The sequence below is a fragment of the Phoxinus phoxinus genome (genome assembly GCF_949152265.1).
Source record: "Phoxinus phoxinus genome assembly, chromosome: 8".
Classification (NCBI taxonomy): Eukaryota; Metazoa; Chordata; class Actinopteri; order Cypriniformes; family Leuciscidae; genus Phoxinus; species Phoxinus phoxinus.
Genome location: NC_136883.1, coordinates 24,853,251 through 24,875,299, shown reverse-complemented (window position 1 = coordinate 24,875,299; position 22,049 = coordinate 24,853,251). Strand labels below are relative to the sequence as shown.

The 22,049-nt window shown below is 37.0% G+C and overlaps 1 protein-coding gene across 2 annotated transcripts in view; it reads right to left on the bottom strand.

Moving 5' to 3' along the window:
* Positions 1-22,049, bottom strand: part of LOC307002415 (voltage-dependent calcium channel subunit alpha-2/delta-1) — a 121,827-nt gene that overhangs the window by 7,438 nt on the left and 92,340 nt on the right. For both annotated transcript variants that reach the window (XM_079619997.1, XM_079619998.1), the window contains 13 exons: positions 15,226-15,286; positions 14,845-14,942; positions 9,945-10,026; positions 9,341-9,403; positions 7,716-7,819; positions 7,089-7,175; positions 6,127-6,194; positions 5,901-5,939; positions 5,728-5,799; positions 4,549-4,701; positions 4,383-4,435; positions 4,229-4,284; positions 3,048-3,174 (listed from right to left, as the gene is read on the bottom strand). In XM_079619997.1, the coding sequence (XP_079476123.1) occupies positions 3,048-3,174; positions 4,229-4,284; positions 4,383-4,435; positions 4,549-4,701; positions 5,728-5,799; positions 5,901-5,939; positions 6,127-6,194; positions 7,089-7,175; positions 7,716-7,819; positions 9,341-9,403; positions 9,945-10,026; positions 14,845-14,942; positions 15,226-15,286 (1,063 nt within the window). The remainder of the gene's footprint in view (positions 1-3,047; positions 3,175-4,228; positions 4,285-4,382; positions 4,436-4,548; positions 4,702-5,727; positions 5,800-5,900; positions 5,940-6,126; positions 6,195-7,088; positions 7,176-7,715; positions 7,820-9,340; positions 9,404-9,944; positions 10,027-14,844; positions 14,943-15,225; positions 15,287-22,049) is intronic.

The following is a 22,049-nucleotide window of genomic DNA, read 5'->3' as shown; positions in this document are numbered from 1 at the left end:
CATACCTAGACGGCATTTTAAAGGGATAGGTCACCCAAATATGAACATTCTGTCATCATTTTCTCACTTTCATGACTTTTTTCTGGCAAGACACAAAATATGACATTTTGAATAATTGGTTTTTGAACTCTTTTTGTCCACATAATGAAAGTCAATGAGGTACAATGCTGTTTTGGATCACATTGACTTTCAAAAAGACTTGAAACATTCTTGATATAAAGTTTTTTTTGCATCAAAGAAAGGTACGCACGCACGCACACACCAGATTTGACAAAATTGCTTTATTCTGAAATGTATCTATAAACCAAATCCAGAATATACACTACCATTCAAAAGTTACATTTTTTTTTAAAGAAATTAATACATCTACACAGCAATGATGCATTACATTGCATTAAAAATACATTTATAATGTTACAAAAGATTTATTTTAGAAATAAATACAGTTATTTAGAACTTTCTATTCATGAAAGAATGCTGAAAATTGTAATATGGTTTAAAAAAAAAAATATTAAGCAGCATAACTGTTTTCAACACTGATAATAATAATAAGAAATATTTTCTGAGCAGCAAATCAGCATATTAGAATGATTTCTGGATGTGACACTGAAGCCTGGAGTAATGATGCTGAAAATTCAGCTTTGGAATTATAGGAATAAATTACATTTTAAAATATAATAAAATATTTTAAGCAGTAAATATTTTAATTTATTATTAAAATATTATAATTTAATATTTATAGTAATAATATTTTCTAGTGGTGGGGGAAAAATCTATTCTGTTCAGTATCGCAATATTTTGCACACGCAATTATATCGATACAGTAGCACAAAGTATTGCAATATTTAATTATAAATTCAATTATCTGTTTTACTTTCGGGTTTTCTCTGAGTTTACTCTGATCATTTACATCTGTGTATTACATCCACAAGGTGGCGCTTGTTGCGGTGCTTTGTTGTCGTGCATTGATTCAAAAGCAAATTAAAATTAAAATGGCTTTACCATCACGACCGGTTGTACACGACGCTCCATCTTCTTTCAAATCGAAAGTTTTCGGTAAATTTCGGTTTTCATCAAAAAGGAGATATAGTAACGGCCCAGAGGAGCACTTTAACATCTGAGCATGTTGACCAACTCCTTTTTCTAAACAAAAATGCCAATATTCCCAAATGAATTTTGGTTGATGACCTTGCAGCCAACAGGACTGGACTCTAGCAGTACACATTTTTGTTTATTTTTCTCAATTTGATTGAAGCTCTAAATTACTCTTATTTACTCTTTATTTAATCAATATATGATTATTCTCAGGTTTACGTTACTCTATTATGTCTGCTTTGTTACTCTACTGTATTTAAATAATTTTAAGTTATGTGCTGGGAGCTCACCATTCATACGAGAGGTCTCCTATTCAGAGAATATTTACGTCCTGTCCTGTAATAAGGTCCTGTGTCCTGGAAGTTTTTACACTTCAGTTAATGTGTAGAAGATAATGTTCACAGAATTAAATGTGACATTTTAAGTGATGCCTCATTTCCTCATTTTTTGTAATGCCTTTGAATAGTATGAGGGACATAAATCGCAATATATCGCAGAATCGAATCGCAATACTTGCGGTATCGCAATATGTTAAGAATCGCAATAATATTGAATCGTGGCCCAAATATCGCAATACTATCGAATCGTCACATTTTTGGCAATTCCCATCCCTAATATTTTCACAATATTACAGTTTTTACTGTATTTTTGGTCAGACTTTTTTGAAAAGCTTTTCTTTTCTTTTTTTGATTGTACTGATCCCACTTTTGAATGTTAGTTTCACAAAAGTAGCATATATTGCAGTCTTTATATGGTGGAATTTAATATAATCATCGAAGTGCAACAAAATAAAATATTGTATTTTAGTACAAACATCATTGTGCACCAGGTAAATAACATTGAAAACGTTATATGGATATATTTTCAGTTTACAATTTCAGTGTTTACATTTTTCGGTTTTGATGTAAAAGCAATATTCTGTAGGAAACACTGAAATACACATATTATTCTAATTGTCATTTTAACGAATTAATGAACCCAACACTTAATTTATTTATTTAAAAAGGAATCATTAAGTATTGACATTAAATGATCAGATCTACAGAACTTCCTGCAGTTCGCCAGTCGGTTGAAGCCGTTTATTTGTTGCCTAATGTGTTAATTCAGTATCGATAAAACAGGTACTGTACTGAAAGTCAAAATTTCAATATTGATCCAACCCTAGAGTCTATGTAGGCAGTAGACAGCACGGCAGCACACTAGGTTTCAAAACAGAAGGATTATATAACCTCTGAGGAGAGTTTGTTGTCCAAAAAGATCTGTAGGGCTGAGAGAGGACAAGCAGACCTCAGATAACTACAGCAAAAATCTGAAGAAATATGACTTTAATAATGGAAAAAAAGTATAATTTGCTGTAGTCTCCTTGATGTTCTGTTTAAGCCATCCTTATGCTGGCAATTCCAGCAATTCTCTCATCAGTACATGCGTTCCTTTAGACTGATCTGGTGTTGATGTCTCTCTGAGCGAGATTGAATTACATATGCCGAAGCTCAGGTCTTGAGCTCCTGAGCTCTCACAAATGGATTTCTCTTTATGGCTCTTGTTAAACTTTACATGTCTAAAGTAGTTAACATGGAAGAAAAACTATCGTACGCAGAGTCACACGTGGGGCTCGTAAAAAAGGCGTAGAGTTTCTGTCAGGCCGAGCGCCCCCACCCACCCCAACACGTTCTGCTTTAGCGGTGTTACATTAAACAGCACGGCCGGCGGGATTTACAGCCGGCTGGACGTCGGATGGATCTGGAGAACGAGGGGACGGAGAGGAAAAGAGAAGGAAAGCTGAGCCGCTCGATCCTTGGAGGGATGACTTACCGGGATGAGCAATTATCCAGGAAGAGACAGAAAGAGAGCGCTGACATCATCTGCACATGCTCACACGCACTCCCACACGCACACGGATGGAGGGAATGCGGATGGATTTATGCAAGTACAAACATAAAAACAGTCCTCACCTGGAGCAGTTTCCACAGTCCATAGCTCCAGAGAAAGATTTGTTCTCGTTCTCAAAGAAATACTGAGTCTGTTCGGTGATACAGCTCTCTTTGGAGAACGCATCCGCGAGGTCATCTTCCGAGTATGCTGAAAACACACAAACACACCATCCGCATACTGTGAATATCAAAACACGCATGCAGATCAACAGCCTATATATCAAGAACACTCACTAATTGAAATTGTGGATGCTTGTTTAATTTAGTTGTAAAATGACTGCATCAATTCATTTTGACTCAATTGCATTGCAGGAAATCAATTTATATTTGTACAATCGAAGTTCACTTAATCCATGCGTTTTAACTTGAGATGGGAATGTTTTATGTAATGGCTTTAGAAGGGGTCAAAAGGGTATTTCAACATGGAAAGTGCAGACTAAGGGGCCGTTCACACAAAAAGCGTTTTTCCATCCCAATACGCTACTTTTCCGTTGTTTTTCTATGTAAACACGCTAGACGTAAAAAATGCAATGTCAGTTCAACTTTTAAAAAACACGTTTAGAGAACTTGCATTTTCCCCCCCATTCCACTGCCCGCATCTCGCGTCTTTTCTGTGTGAACGAGACTTAAAGATGTAGAAATTATCGTTAAAAATCTATTTCTCTATGGAGAAAATTTGTTTTTACTTCCGGAACCCGACTGTTGCACTGGATGCATTACACAATAGTCTGTGTAGCCTAAATGACATCATCAGGAAATTAAATTTTTTCGAAAAAGACCAACTGATTATTCTCATATGATTATGATTTCATTAAAAAAAACCTGTATTGAATTGCTTATAATAAGATAATGTAAGGCTTCACAATTTGAGGGGGAAAAAATGTGTTACTTAAAATGTGATTGTGTAAGTTACATGATATACACACACACATACATACGTACATACGTAATGTTTACATGTATAAATACACTACATGGATGGATGGTAAATATTTGTGTGTATATACTGTATATTGTCTTTTTTTGTCAACACTGAGTAGTGTTATATTGTGCTGAATCAAAGTTACTTTATCAATGCATTCTACTAGACACAACTAAAACAAGACTAGAATAACAATAAAAAAATCTCGATTTAAAATATCAAAAGTTCCTCGAATGCAGAAAGATGAGCCATTATTCCATCACTTAAACACTTTACATACCTGTACCCATGACATTTGGGAGAGTCAGACTGAGGAGAAGCTGCTGCAAAATTGACCTAAGAGGGAGACAGTGACAAACAATTGTGAATATCCACCTCACACTTCTATCCTTCATCTGCCTATTTTTTAGCATGCAGTGTCCATTTCTTCTTACCAGACCGCAGTGGAGGCCCACCAGCCTACAGTTAGCATATCTGCTATCGTTGGCTGCCAAAAACAAAGCCACAAATATGGATGCGACAGTTAATACAGACACACAATCAAAACTTTTGACTTTCAGAAGTCCCTACAGAACATGACGGTTTTCTAAAGAAATGTACCACGTATATAGAGCGGGGTCCTGCAGCGGCTTTAGTTTCTCTCTCTGGGTCACAGACGGACTGGTAGTCGTAGGTTTTATTAAAGGAGAACAGCGAAGAGTTGACCAGATTGATCATCAAAACAGGGTCCACTTCACCAAAGAACTGACCAATCTGTAAATCAGAGTGAACATATGAAAAAGACTCCTTTATGTGACTGTTAACATATAGGGCCCTATCTTTCACCCAGCGCAATTGACTTTGTACACCGACGCATGTATCATTCCTATTTTGCACCCGCGCACACAGACTTTTCCCTCCACAGACGCACGTCGGTAAATTAGGGAATGAACTTGCGCTCGCGGGGGCGGTTCGGCGAAAAGAGGCGGCGTGTTCCGGCGCAAAAGTTCCCTGGTGCTATTTTCCAGGTTTAGAAAGCAATTCCGCCACTGACCAGCAAAAACCCAGTCTAAAGACAGTGGCAATGGGTGCGTGTTAGTCATATGGTATTTTAAGGGCGCATGCTTGGCCATAATGTAGCGTGTGAACAACATGCATATACTTTGATTCTCTAATATAAACAGACGCAGCAGTTTTCATTTTTGCAAATCATACATTATTACAAGGAAAAATATTAACACACGAGGGAAATCATTGTTGTGTCCGTGAAGATGTGAAAAAAAAATCTATCTAGATTTTTTATTTTTTTTATCTAGATTACACATTTACCCAAATTATACGCCTGTTTAACCAAAGCTAATTTAGGTTGGTTTTTCCTATCATCCCCAATGTCACTTCTTTGTCTTTTACGGCCCTGACGGGAATGTCGGTCTCCTCAGCTGTGAATCGCTCCTGGCGTGCGCCTGGTAAATCCGCCGTTATAATAGCAATCCGCGTTGGAACAAGCTCTTAAAGGGAATGTGAGAGGACGCTCTGATTGGTTTATTTCACGTTACGCCCAAACCCCACCTATGAATAATGAAGCTACTTCAGACCAACCCCTTTTAGATTTGCGCCGGGCACAAGAGGCATTTATCCCGCCGGGAAAATAGCAGCAGCGCCCAAGACCCGCCCACAAAGTTACTAGCGCTTTGCGCTTTGACACTTGCGTTTCAGATCGTTAAAATAGGGCCCATAATATTGCTGGAGCTGGCATTAAACTAGCAAAAAGACTCAATTAGCCTTGTAAATATATTCTACCTGCGTGATATAATCATCCTGATTGGACATGAGCAGAAAGCCACCATCATCCAGAATCACACAGTCCACTTGCTGAGGAGTAAAAACAGCCATTCATCAGAAAGCGAGAGTGAAAGCAGCTTCAGATAAGTGACTACAGAGGTCAGAGCAGCACGAAGAAGTCAGCGCCATACCTTATCATTCCTGAGGCACCCGCAGATCTCATCCTTGCACTGCGGAGAGGAAATTATGTGAGGAGAGAACTGAGAATTCATGAAACAAGCCTTTAACAACGACTATTGGAGCGAGTCAATTCATCTCCGCTCTCAGACGACAATATCGGCCCATCTAGAGAGGCTGCGTTTGTGACTAAACAGCTTCCACATGTGCCGATAAGGAAAAGGGGTCATTTCTGCTTACATTTTTCTTGGTGGTAGCGTTTATGAAGCTGTTCATCCAGGCCGACACGTTGAGTTTGACTCCCACCACTGTATGATAACATAAAACACATCTGTGGTTAAATCTTATTCATGCAAAAAAAGAAGATAAAATGTAGGTGATGAGAAGGAGCTATGTCAGGGTAAGACCTTGATAAACACAAAGCTCTGAAATTAATTAATTAATTAGTCACAAGTCAACATTTGCTAGTCATCAGTGACGAAAATTATTTTTGCAAGGACTACCAAATTTTGTTAAAAACCACATACTGGTGACTTAACTGTTTTTATGACAAATATTTTTACTATCGGTGGAAATCCTTGATAATTCAGTATAAACAGATATATTAAAACAAAATGTTGTAAGATTTTACAATTACTTTTTTTTTTAAAGAACACGATCACACTAGCGTTCAAATGTATAGGGCCTGAAAGTTTTATATATATTGTTTTAAAGTGCTTTATGCTTACCAAGGCTGCATTTATTTGGTCAAAAATACAGTAAAAACTGTAATATTGTGAGATATTTTTACAATTTAAATAAGTGTTTTCTATTTTGTTAAATGTTAAAATGCAATTTATTCCTGTGAGTTTTCAGCATCATTACTCCAGTCTTCAGTAATCTTTCTAATATGCTGATTTGCTGCTTATAAGAAACATTTATTATTATTATCAATGTTGAAAACTGTTATGCTGCTTAATATTTTGGTGAAAACCGATGAAAAAAAATCTGGATTGTTTGATGAATGGAGAGGTCAAAACAACAGCATTTATTTTAAATATAAATAATTTCACTGTCACGTTTGACCATTTTAACACATCCTTGTTGAATAAAAGTATTCATTCATTCATTCATTCATTCATTCATTCATTCATTCATTCATTCATCAATCCTACTCACTGCAAACTTCTGAACGGTAGTGTAACTGAATTTTAAGAGCTCACCAGCAGGTTTGAGTTTTGTTCCATTAATGTCCAAGTCCACAGCTTTACTGACTAGGATACCAGACTCATAACCAGACTCTCTGCTCTCTGTTTCAAGGGGAAAGATGACACAAATGCAGAACAATAAATAGCATTTACCAAAAAGGTTGGACTGACTCTCTGCTTCATTTAACTAATCCGAACAAGCATGGTTTTAGTATCTAAATGCTGTTGATGCAATTCATCTGGTAACACCTGCCAAGGTAGACATGCTACATCTGATACCCAAATGTTTGAGGGAGATCTGTAAGGGTTTCAGTCTGCTTTCACCATTAGCTTAAATGGTGAAACCTCCCATAAACACAAGGACCAGGCGTTCCCCTGGGGTTGTGTCTTGGCGCATGGGTGCTTCTCGACCGTGTGTGTGTTAGTCCTGCAGACCACACGTGCGTGAATGTGAGGTAGTCTCATTGAATGGTAATCCCCCAGTAATATAAACTTACTCGACCTTGGCAAGAGATCTGTAGGTGCGCATTTTGAGTAGATCAACAGCTGTCTTAGTAAAGCAGAGTGCCAAAGAGAGCATGCATCTATCCAGAAGTTATAGAGTGGACATGTACTGTAAGTGTGTGTGTGTGTGTTTCTTACTGTTGATGTATGGGGCAGTGAAGATGTATATGTCATTGTCCAGATTCCTTTTGTAAAAACTTGAGTCATAGGTCTCAGAGTTTTCACCCCATTCTTCCCCAGCACTGAGAAAGAGACAAAGGCAAGAGGAAGACACAAATTAAGAAGCATTTTAAACACAAATGCAGAATCAATCATTTCAATAATGAACAATAGCAATATGTAATGACTGAACTCAAGAATGCATAACCCAAAAATCCTACATGAATGCATAAAGGGAGAGACTTGTAGTAGATTCAATGTTTTTTTTATTAAAAAGGCATTCTGTTATTATCCTTATAGTCGGTATAATATAACACGTGAGGTCAGCTCCATCGATTGCAACTTTTAAGTCTTATTTAAAAAATTTATTTATTTTCTTTAGCTTTTGAATAAGTTATGTTTGTTCTTTGATTTTAATGTTTTTATTTTTTGTAAAGCACTTTGGGGCAACGTCTGTTGTTTAAAAAATGTTCTAAATAAATAAAGTTGCTTGCTTGCTTGCTAATACAATCATACAAAAATAAAAGATTACTAATATTTTAAAAAGTTGACGTGAATTTGTTTGTTTCAATTCCCATGTAAAATAAATAAATTCAATATTACTAATTATAACTGTAACTAACGTGCAAATTAAATTGCTGAGGCTCACATACAAGATATATATATATATATATATATATATATATATATATATATATATATATATATACATATATATATATATGAGGAACACATGGAATATAAAAAAAATATTTTTTTTAATTAAAAATGTTATTTTTTTATAAAAAAAATAATAGATAAATTATAAATAAAATAAATCACACCATATCAAGTCAATGCAACTATAGATTCTAGGGTAAAGCAATAAAGGAAGCAACGTGTGTACATGAATAAGCAATGTGTGGACATGAATCTCTACTATAAGTAAATTAAAATACAGCATAATTGGAATTTTTAATTAAATTAAATAAAGCGACAGTTAATGGAAAATGTCAGTCGAAACATACTTTATTTTTCCCCTATGAAACACAAAATAATAGGAATTTTTAATTAAATTAAATAAAGCGACAGTTAATGGAAAATGTCAGTCGGAACATACTTTATTTTTCCCCCATGAAACACAAAATAATATGATTAGCAGTATGTACATGCCGCTATTTGCCATAAAACACAAGTGGACAGTAATTGGTGCTGTGAAGCTCCAAAAAAAAAAAAAACTTTTGTCTTTTGTGCTTTAAGTTGAGTAAATATGAACTGTGAATAAGTGCACTGCTGTAGCTTCTTTAACACTGTCCTGCTGTTTTACACCTCCAGACTAAGTTTATGAACTCAACCACTCAATGTTATAGATTTAAGCTAATAAAGACAGGAGAGAGAGTGGGAGCTGCACATGGCTCCCATAAGAAATCTCAAAAGAGTCCCTCTGTACCAGAAACATCCTCTGAAACATGCCTTTTCACTCTTTCTTTCGGTCTCAACCGCAGACCCCTGCGGGGATTGCCGACAGAGGAAAAATCTTAAAGAATTTAGCATCTCTCACACACACATGCACACATGGGGATGGAGAGATGCGCATATTTCACACAACGGTGAATGGAACTTACCTTTTAGGATACACACGTGTAATGCCTCCATCTGTAGTCACAAACCGGGCCAAAACTCCATCTCTATTAGAAAGAAAAAAAAAGACATCAACTATGTTTTAGTTTAGCATTTTCTGAAAGACCACAAACAGATTAGCTTTACACCTGTGAGTGTTTTATTCAGGTATTCATTGCGTTTAATTCAATTACTTCAAGGACATTCCAATCAAACAACTTATTCAGCCTGACAGCCTCCTATTCGAACGAAAAGAAAACAATGTTATATTTAGGTCGTTCTTTAGTGTAAATAAATTAATTGAAACACCATTTGTTTAATTGAAAACACTATTTGGACATATGCAATGTCTATTGTGTTTTTGGACTCCCAGATGGTCGGGTTCTTTAATCCTAGTTATAATTGCTAGACTCTCGAGTTCGCTTTTGACATTAAGACAGCGTTCTTATTCATGACAACACTTTAAATAGAGCTTTGTGTTCAGCAGTTATATGAAGGCGTCTCTCTGTCTTCTCTGGAGATCTTTGTACTTGAAACCTCGAGACATTTCACACAGACATGGATGAGTGTTTTATGTAGTTCCATGCGTGTGTTTTGTCCTAAACTTACACACTCTGCTCCTTCCAGACTTTGACGAGGTCCGCCGTGAGACCGGCATCCAGCAGCAATCGGTTTACAAGAGTGACGTTACCTGACAAATACAGACAGAGAGAAAGGAAAGTCTTTAGTTGATATAGTTTTGAATTATGTAATGGAAAACAGGATTCTCCTTGTTCAAACTTCATTGTCCCAGAATATGGTCTACTAGTTGACTGGTTTGAGCTTGTCAGTGGCTGATACAGATTTAAACAAATTGTTGAAATGAAATTATACTCTACCCAATATTTATTCAAAATTCACTAGAAAACTGAAAACAGAAATTGTTTGTCAGTCTAGTGGATATATATACGTTACATCCGCCAGCTGGAGAGCCTATGATCTCCCGTCTCATTTGCTTTACCATAAAGCAGCGGTCCCCAACCTTTTTTGCGCCACGGACCGGTTTAATATCAGAGAATATTTTCACGGACCGGCCTTTAAAGTGTGGCGGATAAATACAACAAAATAAAATGATACGACCCGCATAAAAACTGGGGTATTTTTTAAAATATATTAATAAACGTGAATCCAATGTGTAGGCCTACTCGCAACTTTATTAGCAGCGTCCTCGTAACATCGCGCCAACAACATAACATGAGTAACATCCTCTCTGCCCCTAATGCCTGGCTCACACTACAGGAGTTTTAGACCGATTTATGGCCGATTTACCCCTCCTGAGAATCGGAGAAAAAAATCTTGTCGAGGACCTCGATCGGTTCCGATGTTCGGCACAGATTATCTGGTAATTTAAGGCGTTCACAGATCGAATCTTGCCCCTCCCGATCTTCTCTCACACAAATCGGGCCCACCCCGATCATATCAAACATGTTTGATATTTATCGGGATCAAGATTGTGATTATGTCAGTACTGTCACAATAGCCAATAAGAAACAATAGGGCTGTTGTGGTGAAGGAATTTCCATTGAGGTCATTTTGAGTGACTCAACAGTGCGATATGTGGTATTATCTCCATTTATTTATTTATTCAGTGCTAAATAAATAAGTGTTACGCTGTGGTCAGCAGGCACGAAGTAATGAGCCATAATAAGTCGTTATTTCGACATATGTTATTTCGACATAATATCTGTCATTTCGACATAATATCTGTTATTTCGACATAATATCTGTTATTTCAACATAAGTCGTTATTTTGACATAATATCTCGTTATTTCTACACAATAAGTCGTAAGTTGACATAATAAGGGGACTTTCTAAAGCCTTAAAATGGGTTTATGGGAGGAAAATGCTTAAGGTTAGGTGTAATTAAACACGTTGCATTCATATTCTGGGCTCATCTGATTTTTTGTACATAGCCTACTTTATTTTGATTTTAGTATCATAATGATTAATAAATGCACGCACAATTATCCGTGAACTTGATAAATGTTGCATACCGGTATATGATTTACTATGTATGCACGACACAAACAAATGCCTTTCAACTTATGAGTGCAAAATTCTGAATGAAATGAATATGCAGCAAAATAGAGTCTGTAGGCTTATTATACGTGTTGTAGCCATTAAATAAGTGCATTTAGTTTCATATTTGTTAAAATATTATAATGGGGTTTTTTTTTCATCTATGTTGATTATGAAAAGTGTACCGCATGAGTAAGATAGGATGCGCAATATATCGGAAGGCATGGTGGGTCAGACATTATTGTGACCACTTCATTAAGTTTTGTTTTGTAGAAAGCCTTTCTTTAAAGTGAATTTCGTTCACATCGCGCCTCGACCAATTGCCTGGATTTAATCAATAAGATGCAAATACAATCAGACAATAATCATGACGGAGGCGCGGGCGCGGTCACTTGCATTGTATGTGAACTAGAACGCATCTCATCATAAATTAACCGGAACTCAGCTTATGCCTCACAGACATAATACATAGCTTGAAATGTCTTTAAACGAAACAATTCAAAACGAAAAGAAATAGGCTACTCTCTGAATAATCCATTATGTGCGTTTCTCGCGTTCACTACGGAGATGCCGATCGTCAACTTCATCTTTGCAGCCAACAACCCCTAGTTTATTAATAAAAATCAATGCACTTGTGTAACCGGATTTACAAATGGATATCTTGTATAATACGCACATATTATATTGAAATAATTAGATATTATGTTGAAATAACATTATTATTATTAATAATACATATTTAAGAATATTTGGTTGAATGCTGAACGTTGTGCTTGTTCAATTTAATAAAATTAAAACTTTAATTGTGATAATTAAACTAATTGAATATTAAATATTGAGTGGCCAAATTTTGCCAATTGATTATTATATATAGCAGTTTTGAAGGCTTCATTGCCTCAGAGAGCTGGTTGCCACATATTATGCAGAGCGGGCTTGGTGCGTATAAATCACCTAGTTGTGATACATCCATATGACTCCTGGTATTGTCTGTTAAATACAGCTTTCTTTTTCTTGGAAGTCGTGGGCTCTCACTGGGCCGTTTCCCCTTCGCAAAGAAACTTTCCAGAGACGTTTGTTTTTTACTAATTTTGCTAGCTTGTGTGTTTATTTTTAGCGGTAACGTATCACGTGAACAAAACAAGCGTGTTGCTATCATTGATAGACTGTAAAAAAAATAGGTTGCTATGCGCCAAGAGTGAGTCATAGACCGACGTAACGGAGATAATCCGATAATTTTTCAAAATAAAACATCGTTCTGATTCAGATAATAAATAAAACGGAAATAATGTAAGTTATTTATTATTTCTGTGCGGCCCAAATGACCCACGGGGGTTGGGGACCATTGCCATAAATAACTGCATTTCCCATAACCCATTGCCAGGACTTATTATGTTTGATTTGCTTCCACCCACTTGTCTCTCATTATCTTGTTAATGTCTGCCTATTTAAGTCCTGTGTCTTCACTCATTCTTTGCAAAGTCTTGTAAGTGTCACATTTCTGAGTGCTCTCCCTCTGGTTACCCATTTTGGATTTGACTTTCTGCCCTGTGTTTTCTGCCCTGTTGTCTTTTTGGATTATCTGCCCCGTGTTTTGAAAAATTGCTTATTTTATGGATTATGATTCTGGATTGCCCTAATAAAGCGACATTTGGATCCGCAACTGTGTCTGAGCAGTCCGTGACAATATCCGACTATATCACAACCATGAACATTAATATATAGCTATTTTCCTTTAAAAAAAATAAAGCTTGGAGGGTGGAAACAGTGGTATGTAAAATTAAACAGCAGTAAAATATATTGTATTTATCACACCTATGAGAGAGAGGGAAAATATGGAAATAGTCATGTATAGCCACATTTCCACTTTTATGAAGGAAAAAAGCATTACGTGGACTTTTATATAAAAAAATGATATGATATGGACCTTTAAATGTAAAAGCAACAGTCAGGTGACATGAACATTGCTGAATACTTTTTTAGGACAAAAGGCAAAAAAAAAAAAAGGATAAAAAAGCTAGCAAACATCTTTGGGTGCGTTAGCGTGTGAGCGCTGCAGCGATAGCATCTCTTTACAGAAAACACAGTGAGTCATCACAAGTATGAACATTAGGATGACAGCGGTGGAGTCATTACCGAGCAGACTAATCAATTACAGGATGATTAAACAGAGCGCTGACAGGGGTCACCTTCACAGACAGCGGGACCGCCCGCCACACACGCTGACATCACTTGAGCGGGAATCAACCTGACTCAGCGCCTACAAGAGAGTAATCCGAGTCCTCTCACCTCTGATATCATTACATTAATGATGACAGCATACATGCAAAAGGTAGTGTGATACAGCGGTCCCAAAAAGTATTTGAAACTTAGATGTTTTTGCATTAGATAAAATATCCAGTTGGTTCGATTACAGTTGGTTTAAAGGGGTGGTTGAGTAGGATTTTACTTTTCTAACTTTAGTTAGTGTGTAATGTTTCTGTTTGAGCATAAACAACATCTACAAAGTTACAATGCTCAAAGTTCAAAGCAAAGGAAGATATTTGCTTTTAAAGAAAAGGACTACGGCTGGTAGGGACTACACGACATTCCTCCTGGATTAGTGACATCACCAACCCTAAAATGTACAAAAACCCCTCCCCCGGGAACATGCAGTCCATGTTGAGAAGAGGAAAAGTTGTTGTATAAGAGTACATTTGTGAGTCAGCTCAAATTTTAGCATCCATCTTTTCACATATAATAGAAAGTCACTCTGTGTGCATCTCACAACAGTTCCTATACGAGCGATTTATAGATTACCATGACAGAATATCCTAATTGAAGATAGTTGACTCCACATCAGCAACAAATTCATCAACTAACCATTCAGGGACGTCCTGTTGCATTCTACATGTTGTCCCTTCTTCTTGAGTCTCTCCATCTTTGTCTGACTCCGTTTTAACATTAAAGGCAGAACAGTTTCTGTCATTTTAGTGTGTCTGCGTGAGGTAATCGCAGCTGCTAACACACACACACACACAAGCTCTTGAAACCCCGCCCTCTGCAGTAGCTCATTTGCATTTAAAGGGCCAGGCACAAAACTGTGCGTTTTTGCAAACCCTCAAAAAGTGACAACTTGAACATGCTATATAAAATATCTGTGGGGTATTTTGTGCTAAAACTACACACACACACACACACACACTCTCTCTGGGGACATCAGAGATGTATTTAACATCTTGTGAAAAGGGCATTTTACCATCCCTTTAAAGTCAAGGCAAAAATGACTCTGAAAACACTTACACACTCTTAACTGAACCAATGAGAGTTCACTGAGGAAGTTTCTATGTTCATTTGAATGTAACATTTATATCATACTGCACTACACAATGTATACTAATTACTATGTGTACTAATTTTGCTTTAGATGGATGAATGGATGGATGGATGGATAGATAGATAGAGTAGACTCACACATATGATCATCTGGTGTTTTTCTGTCAATGTACTCATTGAAGTCCATCAGGAACTGAGTGTTGTTGGATGTGACTTTGAGGTCCTTGCAGTATTCCCTGAAAAAAAAACATTTAATAATTATTCACAAAAAAAAAAAGTTTGATGACCAGAATGAGGCCTGTGCATTTAAGTAGTGTGAAGTTGAGACCAAAAACTTTTGCTGCCGCCATGTCTGTGGGATCCATTGTTAAGGGGAGTAATGTGTGGGTCTGAAGGTGTGAATTTACAGGCCTTCAAAGACCAATGGAGTCTAGATACAGCCCTTATAAACCTGTCACGACTAAACCCTGTGGGAGGTCTGCTGTTTTTGCTTGGTGTGTGTGTGTATGTGTGTGTTACCTGGGTGCAATAAAGGTGTACCCATATTCCTCAAATTTCTCCTGCTGCATGGTCTCAGAGACTACACAGAGAAACAGAGAAAGACGTGTTTAGACAGATCATATTAACATTTTTCAAAACTATAAAATGATAGTAGTGATAGACCAATATATCAGCCAATATGTGGCCATTCTGAGATTAGACTGGGATGGACTAGAAAAGTGAAGTTCAAGTTAATATGGCATAACAAACTGTTCATTTCATTGTAATACACGCATAAAACCAGCCTTAACTGGTTTAGATGGTCTTGCAGCATGGGCAAGCTGGTCTGCAGCTGGCATCCACAGCTGAAAAAAGAACAAAAAGCCCTCTAAAACCAGCCAACAGACCAGCCTGGGAGACCACCAAAGACCATCAAAACATTTTTAGGCTGGTTTAATTTGTTTGGTAGGGAAATCAAATATATCTTTCAGAATTATATACACCATGCCAATCTCTAGTTATCTGTATTAGCATTGGCCATTGCAAAAACCCATATCGGTTGATTGGACAGAACAAATGTTACAGGAGAAACTGGAAAAAAATTATAAACAATTAAAAACATGCAAAATCAATGTAATGTTTATAGATAAAATAAATAAATAAACTGATTTGAAATGCACTCATGAGAAGTAACAGATTATTTGAATTGCACGCATATAGATGTGACATGACTGCACTGGAACAAAGCAGGAAAAGATGCATGCAAATGACATTGAAAATAAAATGGTACAATAACTGACGAATGAAATAAAACGTGAAGATCTTAGAAGAGGAGGGTGCAGTACTTGCCCTTGTTCCCTGTGGTGAAAATCCAACCAATCAGAAGACAAAGAGAAAGACAAAGTTACCACAGTCCATCATAGTCCCAAAAGAAGTCCAACATTGTAAACCGGATACTCTGAAAACAGCATTTCATATAAAACATGCACATGGAGACGATGGCGGTTTCAGATTAAGCCAGAGCCTGGACACACAACAAAGATGCGCGTTTGAGATTATAGGCGTGAAGAAATGGATGCAGACAGCCCTTTCCATTCAACACAGAGAGTTACGAGAGGAGTGAGCGGAAAGTTTGGCAGGCATGGTAAAATAATTCTGACGCTTGATGAAAACATCAAATGACATGATGGTTGAACAAATTGGCATGCAGTATTCACGATCAGAAAAAAAGGTCAGCCAGTGTTTGGTGAAGTCACATCAAACTCTCTTTGTTCATCAAAGATGCACAAGCAATCAGTCATTGATGTGAGCGAGTAGATCATCTCACAAACCAAAACAGAACCAGACCATCTCATCATATGTCTACGTCTAGAAACTTCCGGACTGCACATTTACCAAGCCAAACAAAGGGTTAACCATAATTGTAGTTAGAACAATGAAAATTGACTGTGAATGTAATGAAATCCTATAAACAATAAAAGCTAAACAAAACAACTCAGGACAGTAGCACAAAATATTCAGATGCATCTAATTATGTCTTAATACATTATTGAGAATTGATGGCCTTTTGTGTGTACACAACATTGTGTTCTTGGATAATGTTTGAGGCAATTACTTCAGAAGGTTGTAAAATTGAATATGATTATGAATAGCTAAATCAATGAGATTTATACTCATACTTTCACTAAAGCAATGAGATGCCATGCATTACTGAATTTACTACATATATTCTGGCTATTTTAAACCAGCTTCAAAAATGGCTCATTGAATGGGATTTTAGAGCCAGGACTATTTTCTTTTCTTCAGGGTTCATCAAATCTGGCCCTGGAGGTCCACCATCCTGCAGTTTAAATCCAACCCTAATTAAAAACACCCAAACAAGCAAATAAAGGTCTTCAGGATTGTTAGAAAGTTGTTATAGGCAGGTGAGTTTGATTTGGGTTGGAGCTAAACTCTGCGGGACAGTGGACCTCCAGGGCCAGATTTGAAGAACCCTGTTCTGTTTTATTTTCCTAGATACCAGAATATCACAGACCCTTGACGGTAGGCTCTTTTGACTGATAATAAAGGCACTCACACACTACAGGATAACCAGGCCGATTTTGGACCCAATTCTCCTCTTCCAACAATCCTAATTTCCGACTATTTTGATGGCTCTACAGATTATCTTATCAGATTTTCCTGTGGAGTGATGTGTGTTAAATGTGATTGAATCTGCTCTGAAGAACATCGGGGCAGCACTGATCTCAAATCATAAATATCCAACATGTTGAATATTTACGATCAGAAACCCTGCTGTGTGGGGGGGAACCCTGAGGACAAACGCACACACACTCTGTAGATTGTCACGTGGAACGCAATAAAATCAGAAAGCGAGCAGAAGGAAGATGGAAGCACAACACAACTTTGTCCAAACCTTTTCTGTGAATTTTCTATAAAAAGCAGTCCAAATATATTATCGCCATTTCTTCTTGCTCATCGTCCGCCATGTTTGTTTACTCTAAAGTCACGTTTGGCCAGGGGGTGTTTTTGCAAGATTTCCTGTGTTCACAGTCAGGACTCTGGTTGTTTGTGAATGGAATTTGTTAGTGTGTGGTTTGCTGTCTTGGTCACACTGCAGCACTCCACACATTAGGAACAAAATTAAACTATTAAATCTATGTTTTTTTGTTGTGATCGTGGTCTCTCACATTTTGATAATCAGTAAGATTTAAAAATATTTTAGTTGGGCCAGCCTTAAGCAACCACCTGTACTCTAGAAACCACCCATTAATGCCCTAACAATCACCTAGACTTGAACCCCCTTGCAACTGCATAGATACACTTTTAAAACCACTTAAAACTTAGCAACGCCCTGGCAACTAGCTTGCATCACACCACCGCCGGGCCAAACCGTTCTCAATGCTTAACCGTTCCATTTCATGCTGCTCCAGCCTGGTATAGATATGATTTAATTTTCCACTTTAGGGCTGATTACGGAGCTCTTTGGGATATAATACAAATCCGTCAATCATTGCCTTGGTAACGCAAGAGTTTACAGACGATATGAGATGTAAATAGCAGCCACGTTTTGGAGGATTAGATATATCTAACTTGATAACTTCGAAGTTATGAGTTATTGAGTTAACTTCGCTTAAATAGCATGCTTGGGCAGCTACAGACAAGTGACTAATCCTGAGTGGCGATGCAGGGTTGCCAGCCTGCACAATAAAATCCAAACAATTGCTAATCAAAACTACCCAAATCATGACTAAAATTAGCCCAATCGCGTTTCAGGGGGGCCTTCTGAGGGGTCCATCAAAAAATGCAAAAACTTATTTTAAAAAGTTTTTTTTATAGGGAGCATTGTTCATTTAAATCTAGAAACTCTAGACTTTGAGGGAGGCCTTGTCGTCTGCATCTATACACAGGCTATCATTAGCTCGACTCTCGTTATTGCTATTAGGAGAGCTTTTGATCATAAAAAAGGTTTCATCTGCTGATGACAGTAAGGCCCACATAATATGGTCTGTGTCAAAACAGGGTGGTATTAGACCCTTGTTTGTGTTCAAATGGGTGTTTGAAGCTTCTGTCAATGTGTCAATAAGTTAAAGACTTCACATCTGCAATGAATTTGCCGTCAATATAATTCGCACCATTTCAGATTCTTCTCTTCTCAAACTAACGCATCTCTGATCTCCAACAAACACTTTCTGGGTACTTGGTGACAAACACATATGAGGCTAATCAAGCCTAAACAACCAGAACTTGTAAGATCCAGTCTAGTCAAGGTCCAAGCAGCCAAGTGCATCATCACAGTTTTTGGTTACAACCAGCCGTAAGGACACGTCCCTTGAGAGAACTCCGCGTTCACCTGTTCTTCTCATTATTTGCTCTACAAGGCTCCCAAAAGCCACACTTCTCTCGTTCTGCCTGTCTGAAGTTTACATTCGGCTTTCGGCTTTGGTCAAACAAGCCCCGTGGAGCTCCCAAAGCGCGGAATTGGGCTTCTAAGGTATCCAGGAGCACTCTGAAGACCACCGCAAAGACCTGACCTCTGCACCGCTGCCTCTTTCCCCTTTCTCAATAACCATATGGACCTGCTTCTTTACGAGCCTATAAACCTGTGCCAGGATCCTTTACAACAAGAAATGGAGAGAAAGGGAATATGGGGAAGAAGAGAGAGAAAGAGATACCCATATCTGCGGTAGCACACTCCAGAATACAGAAATATCAGTTTTAGCACATTAACACACACCCAAACACGCTCACACGTAATAAATTAGATGAACAATTATAACTTTCGTGCGAAACATCAAATTCCTGTGACCGCTGGTGCCTCAAGTAGCTGATTGCTACTGCTTACAAGCCACAATATGACCTTCTGTGGCCCCTTCCAGTCTTCCAAACCTGCTTTACTCATTGTTTCACAAGCTTATATTTCCTTTGTTGGCTTTCTTGCTTGTAATGACTAAAGTTAAAGCTATGTGATCTTACAAAGCTAAAACAATGACGCTGATGAACAGTGAGAAGGAGAAAAATGCTTCTGGCTCAGAGCTCTGGATTCTAGTATGATCCTTCTACATGGCCCCTGTGTTGCAAGAATAAAACTCATAATTCATCTCACAATCCTTCTCAACACAGACCTGAATGATACATCAAATCGTATGGCTTGTTGAGGAGAGGTGTGCTATTACTTTTTAAAGAAATTGGGCTTGTGATTATCTCATAGATATAAATTAAAGGAGGGATCTGGACCATATTTAGGGACCAGAATATCATAGAGATGTATTGGTGGGGTCTTTTTACTTGGGTCAGTAACCACCCAAGTTCACCTTAACAACAATTTAGCAATGACCTAACTACTCCGTACACCCTTGTAATGTATATAAATACCCTGGAAACCACCCAGCAACCGCATATCAAAAAACTATGAACCGTGTTGTTATAGGCCACGTTCACAAGACAGCAGAATACAGTTGTCAGTCCTGTAGTTTAGTCCTTAAAGGGATAGTTCACTTTAGAAACATGCGATATAAACATTGCTTATGCAAAATAATGCATTTATTCAAACATTTAATGGCATAAAAATCAAAACTGCTTAATGTTACCAAATGAAATGTCACACAGGAAGAGATATGGGACGGTTCAAGTTTTGGGGGTTTTGATGGACTCGATCTACTCCATCTATGTTTTGATCATTTTTTTTTCTCTTAATAGAGAAATCCCACAATACACAGTAGACATGCGTTTATGCATCGGTCGTCACTCCTGTGAATAACCAAACTGTGTGTGAACGTAACCATATTAAAGGGATAGTTCACTTTAAAATTAAAATTCTGTCATCATTTACTCACCCTCAAGTTGTTTCAAACCTGTATTAATTTATTTCCTCTGCTGAACACAAAGGAAGATATTTTGAAGTCAATGGGTACAGTCTACTGTTTGGTTACCGACATTCTTCAAAATATCTTCCTTTGTGTTCAGCAGAAGAAATAAATTAATACAAATTAATTTTTATGCCATTAAATGTTTGAATAAATGCATTATTTTGCATAAGCAATGTTTATATCGCATGTTTCTGCAGCACCTGTGTTTTTGATGCAGATATTCTGTAATCTTTCAGAAGATGCATAATACCGCACCCTACCATATAAAAGTGAATATGGATTGCTGGAAAATTCTGTAAATGACAGGGAACGAGTTAGGTAAAACAAACAATTAAAAATTATTAAAATAATAATAAAAATATATATATTTTATAAAAATTACAAAAGCACATAACAAAAAATACAAACACTTAAATCAAAATTAAACCTTAAAAAAAAAAGAACTAATACAAAATATGAATAGATACTATAATAGTAAAAACAACCGTGATCAGAACACCTTAGCAACCACATAGCAAAATACTGGAAGTCAACAAGAATACCCTGCCTAGCAATTAGTGCTGGTTTATATTTGCATGGATAATAAAAATGTGGAATCTTTTATTTGGACATCTTTTTTTAACATATTTAACTGTGCATGCATGTTTAGACAAGCACCAAACACTGCCAACAATGAATCGAGACCACGCATACAAAATTAGGCTACTCAAACAAACAAATGAGTTAAGCATAGAACTCAAACTTAAAATCATGCATAAATAAATGTAAATAATTTCAATAACAACAGGTAAAATCCGGAGAACATACAGTGAAAGAACTTTAAAAGTCAGACAGACAGACAGACAGACAGACAGACAGACAGAAAGTACTTGCCCCAATGTGCTGTCATTTAAAGATTGAAAGACAGAAAGGAGAGATCACAGAAAAACTTAGTTTTGCACATGTCTATTTACAAAGAATAAATGTGTGTGTGCAGGATTGTTTATCTTCACTGTTTTAAATAAATAGGTTAACCCAAAGATGGGGCACAAAAAGTAATTATTTACTCAACATTCTGACATTTTTCATATGAATCGGAAACAAATCTTTCTTTTGATCCGGTTCTTTCCATGAACCAGTTTAAGAATCAGAATGATCTGGTTCTCGAATTCGCATCACTGATTAGCATGACTATAGTGACTCTGGTCTGTTCATAAGGCTTCAAAAGACAGGCAGGAACCATATAGACTGCATATACTAGTATACAGTAATTATTTTTTATTTTTTAAACTTAACTTTTGTTATATAAAAGACGCAACATAAATCTTCTATATAACAGTATACAGGTTTGGAACCACACAAGAGTCAGTAAATAATGGCAATTTTCATTTCTGGGTGAACTATTCCAGAATGTTCTGGCTTAAGTACAAGTTAAGCTTTATCGACAGCATCTGTCAATTACCACTGAAAATAAGTTTGACGTGTACCTAGGTTTATAAAAGCAAACAAAAAAAC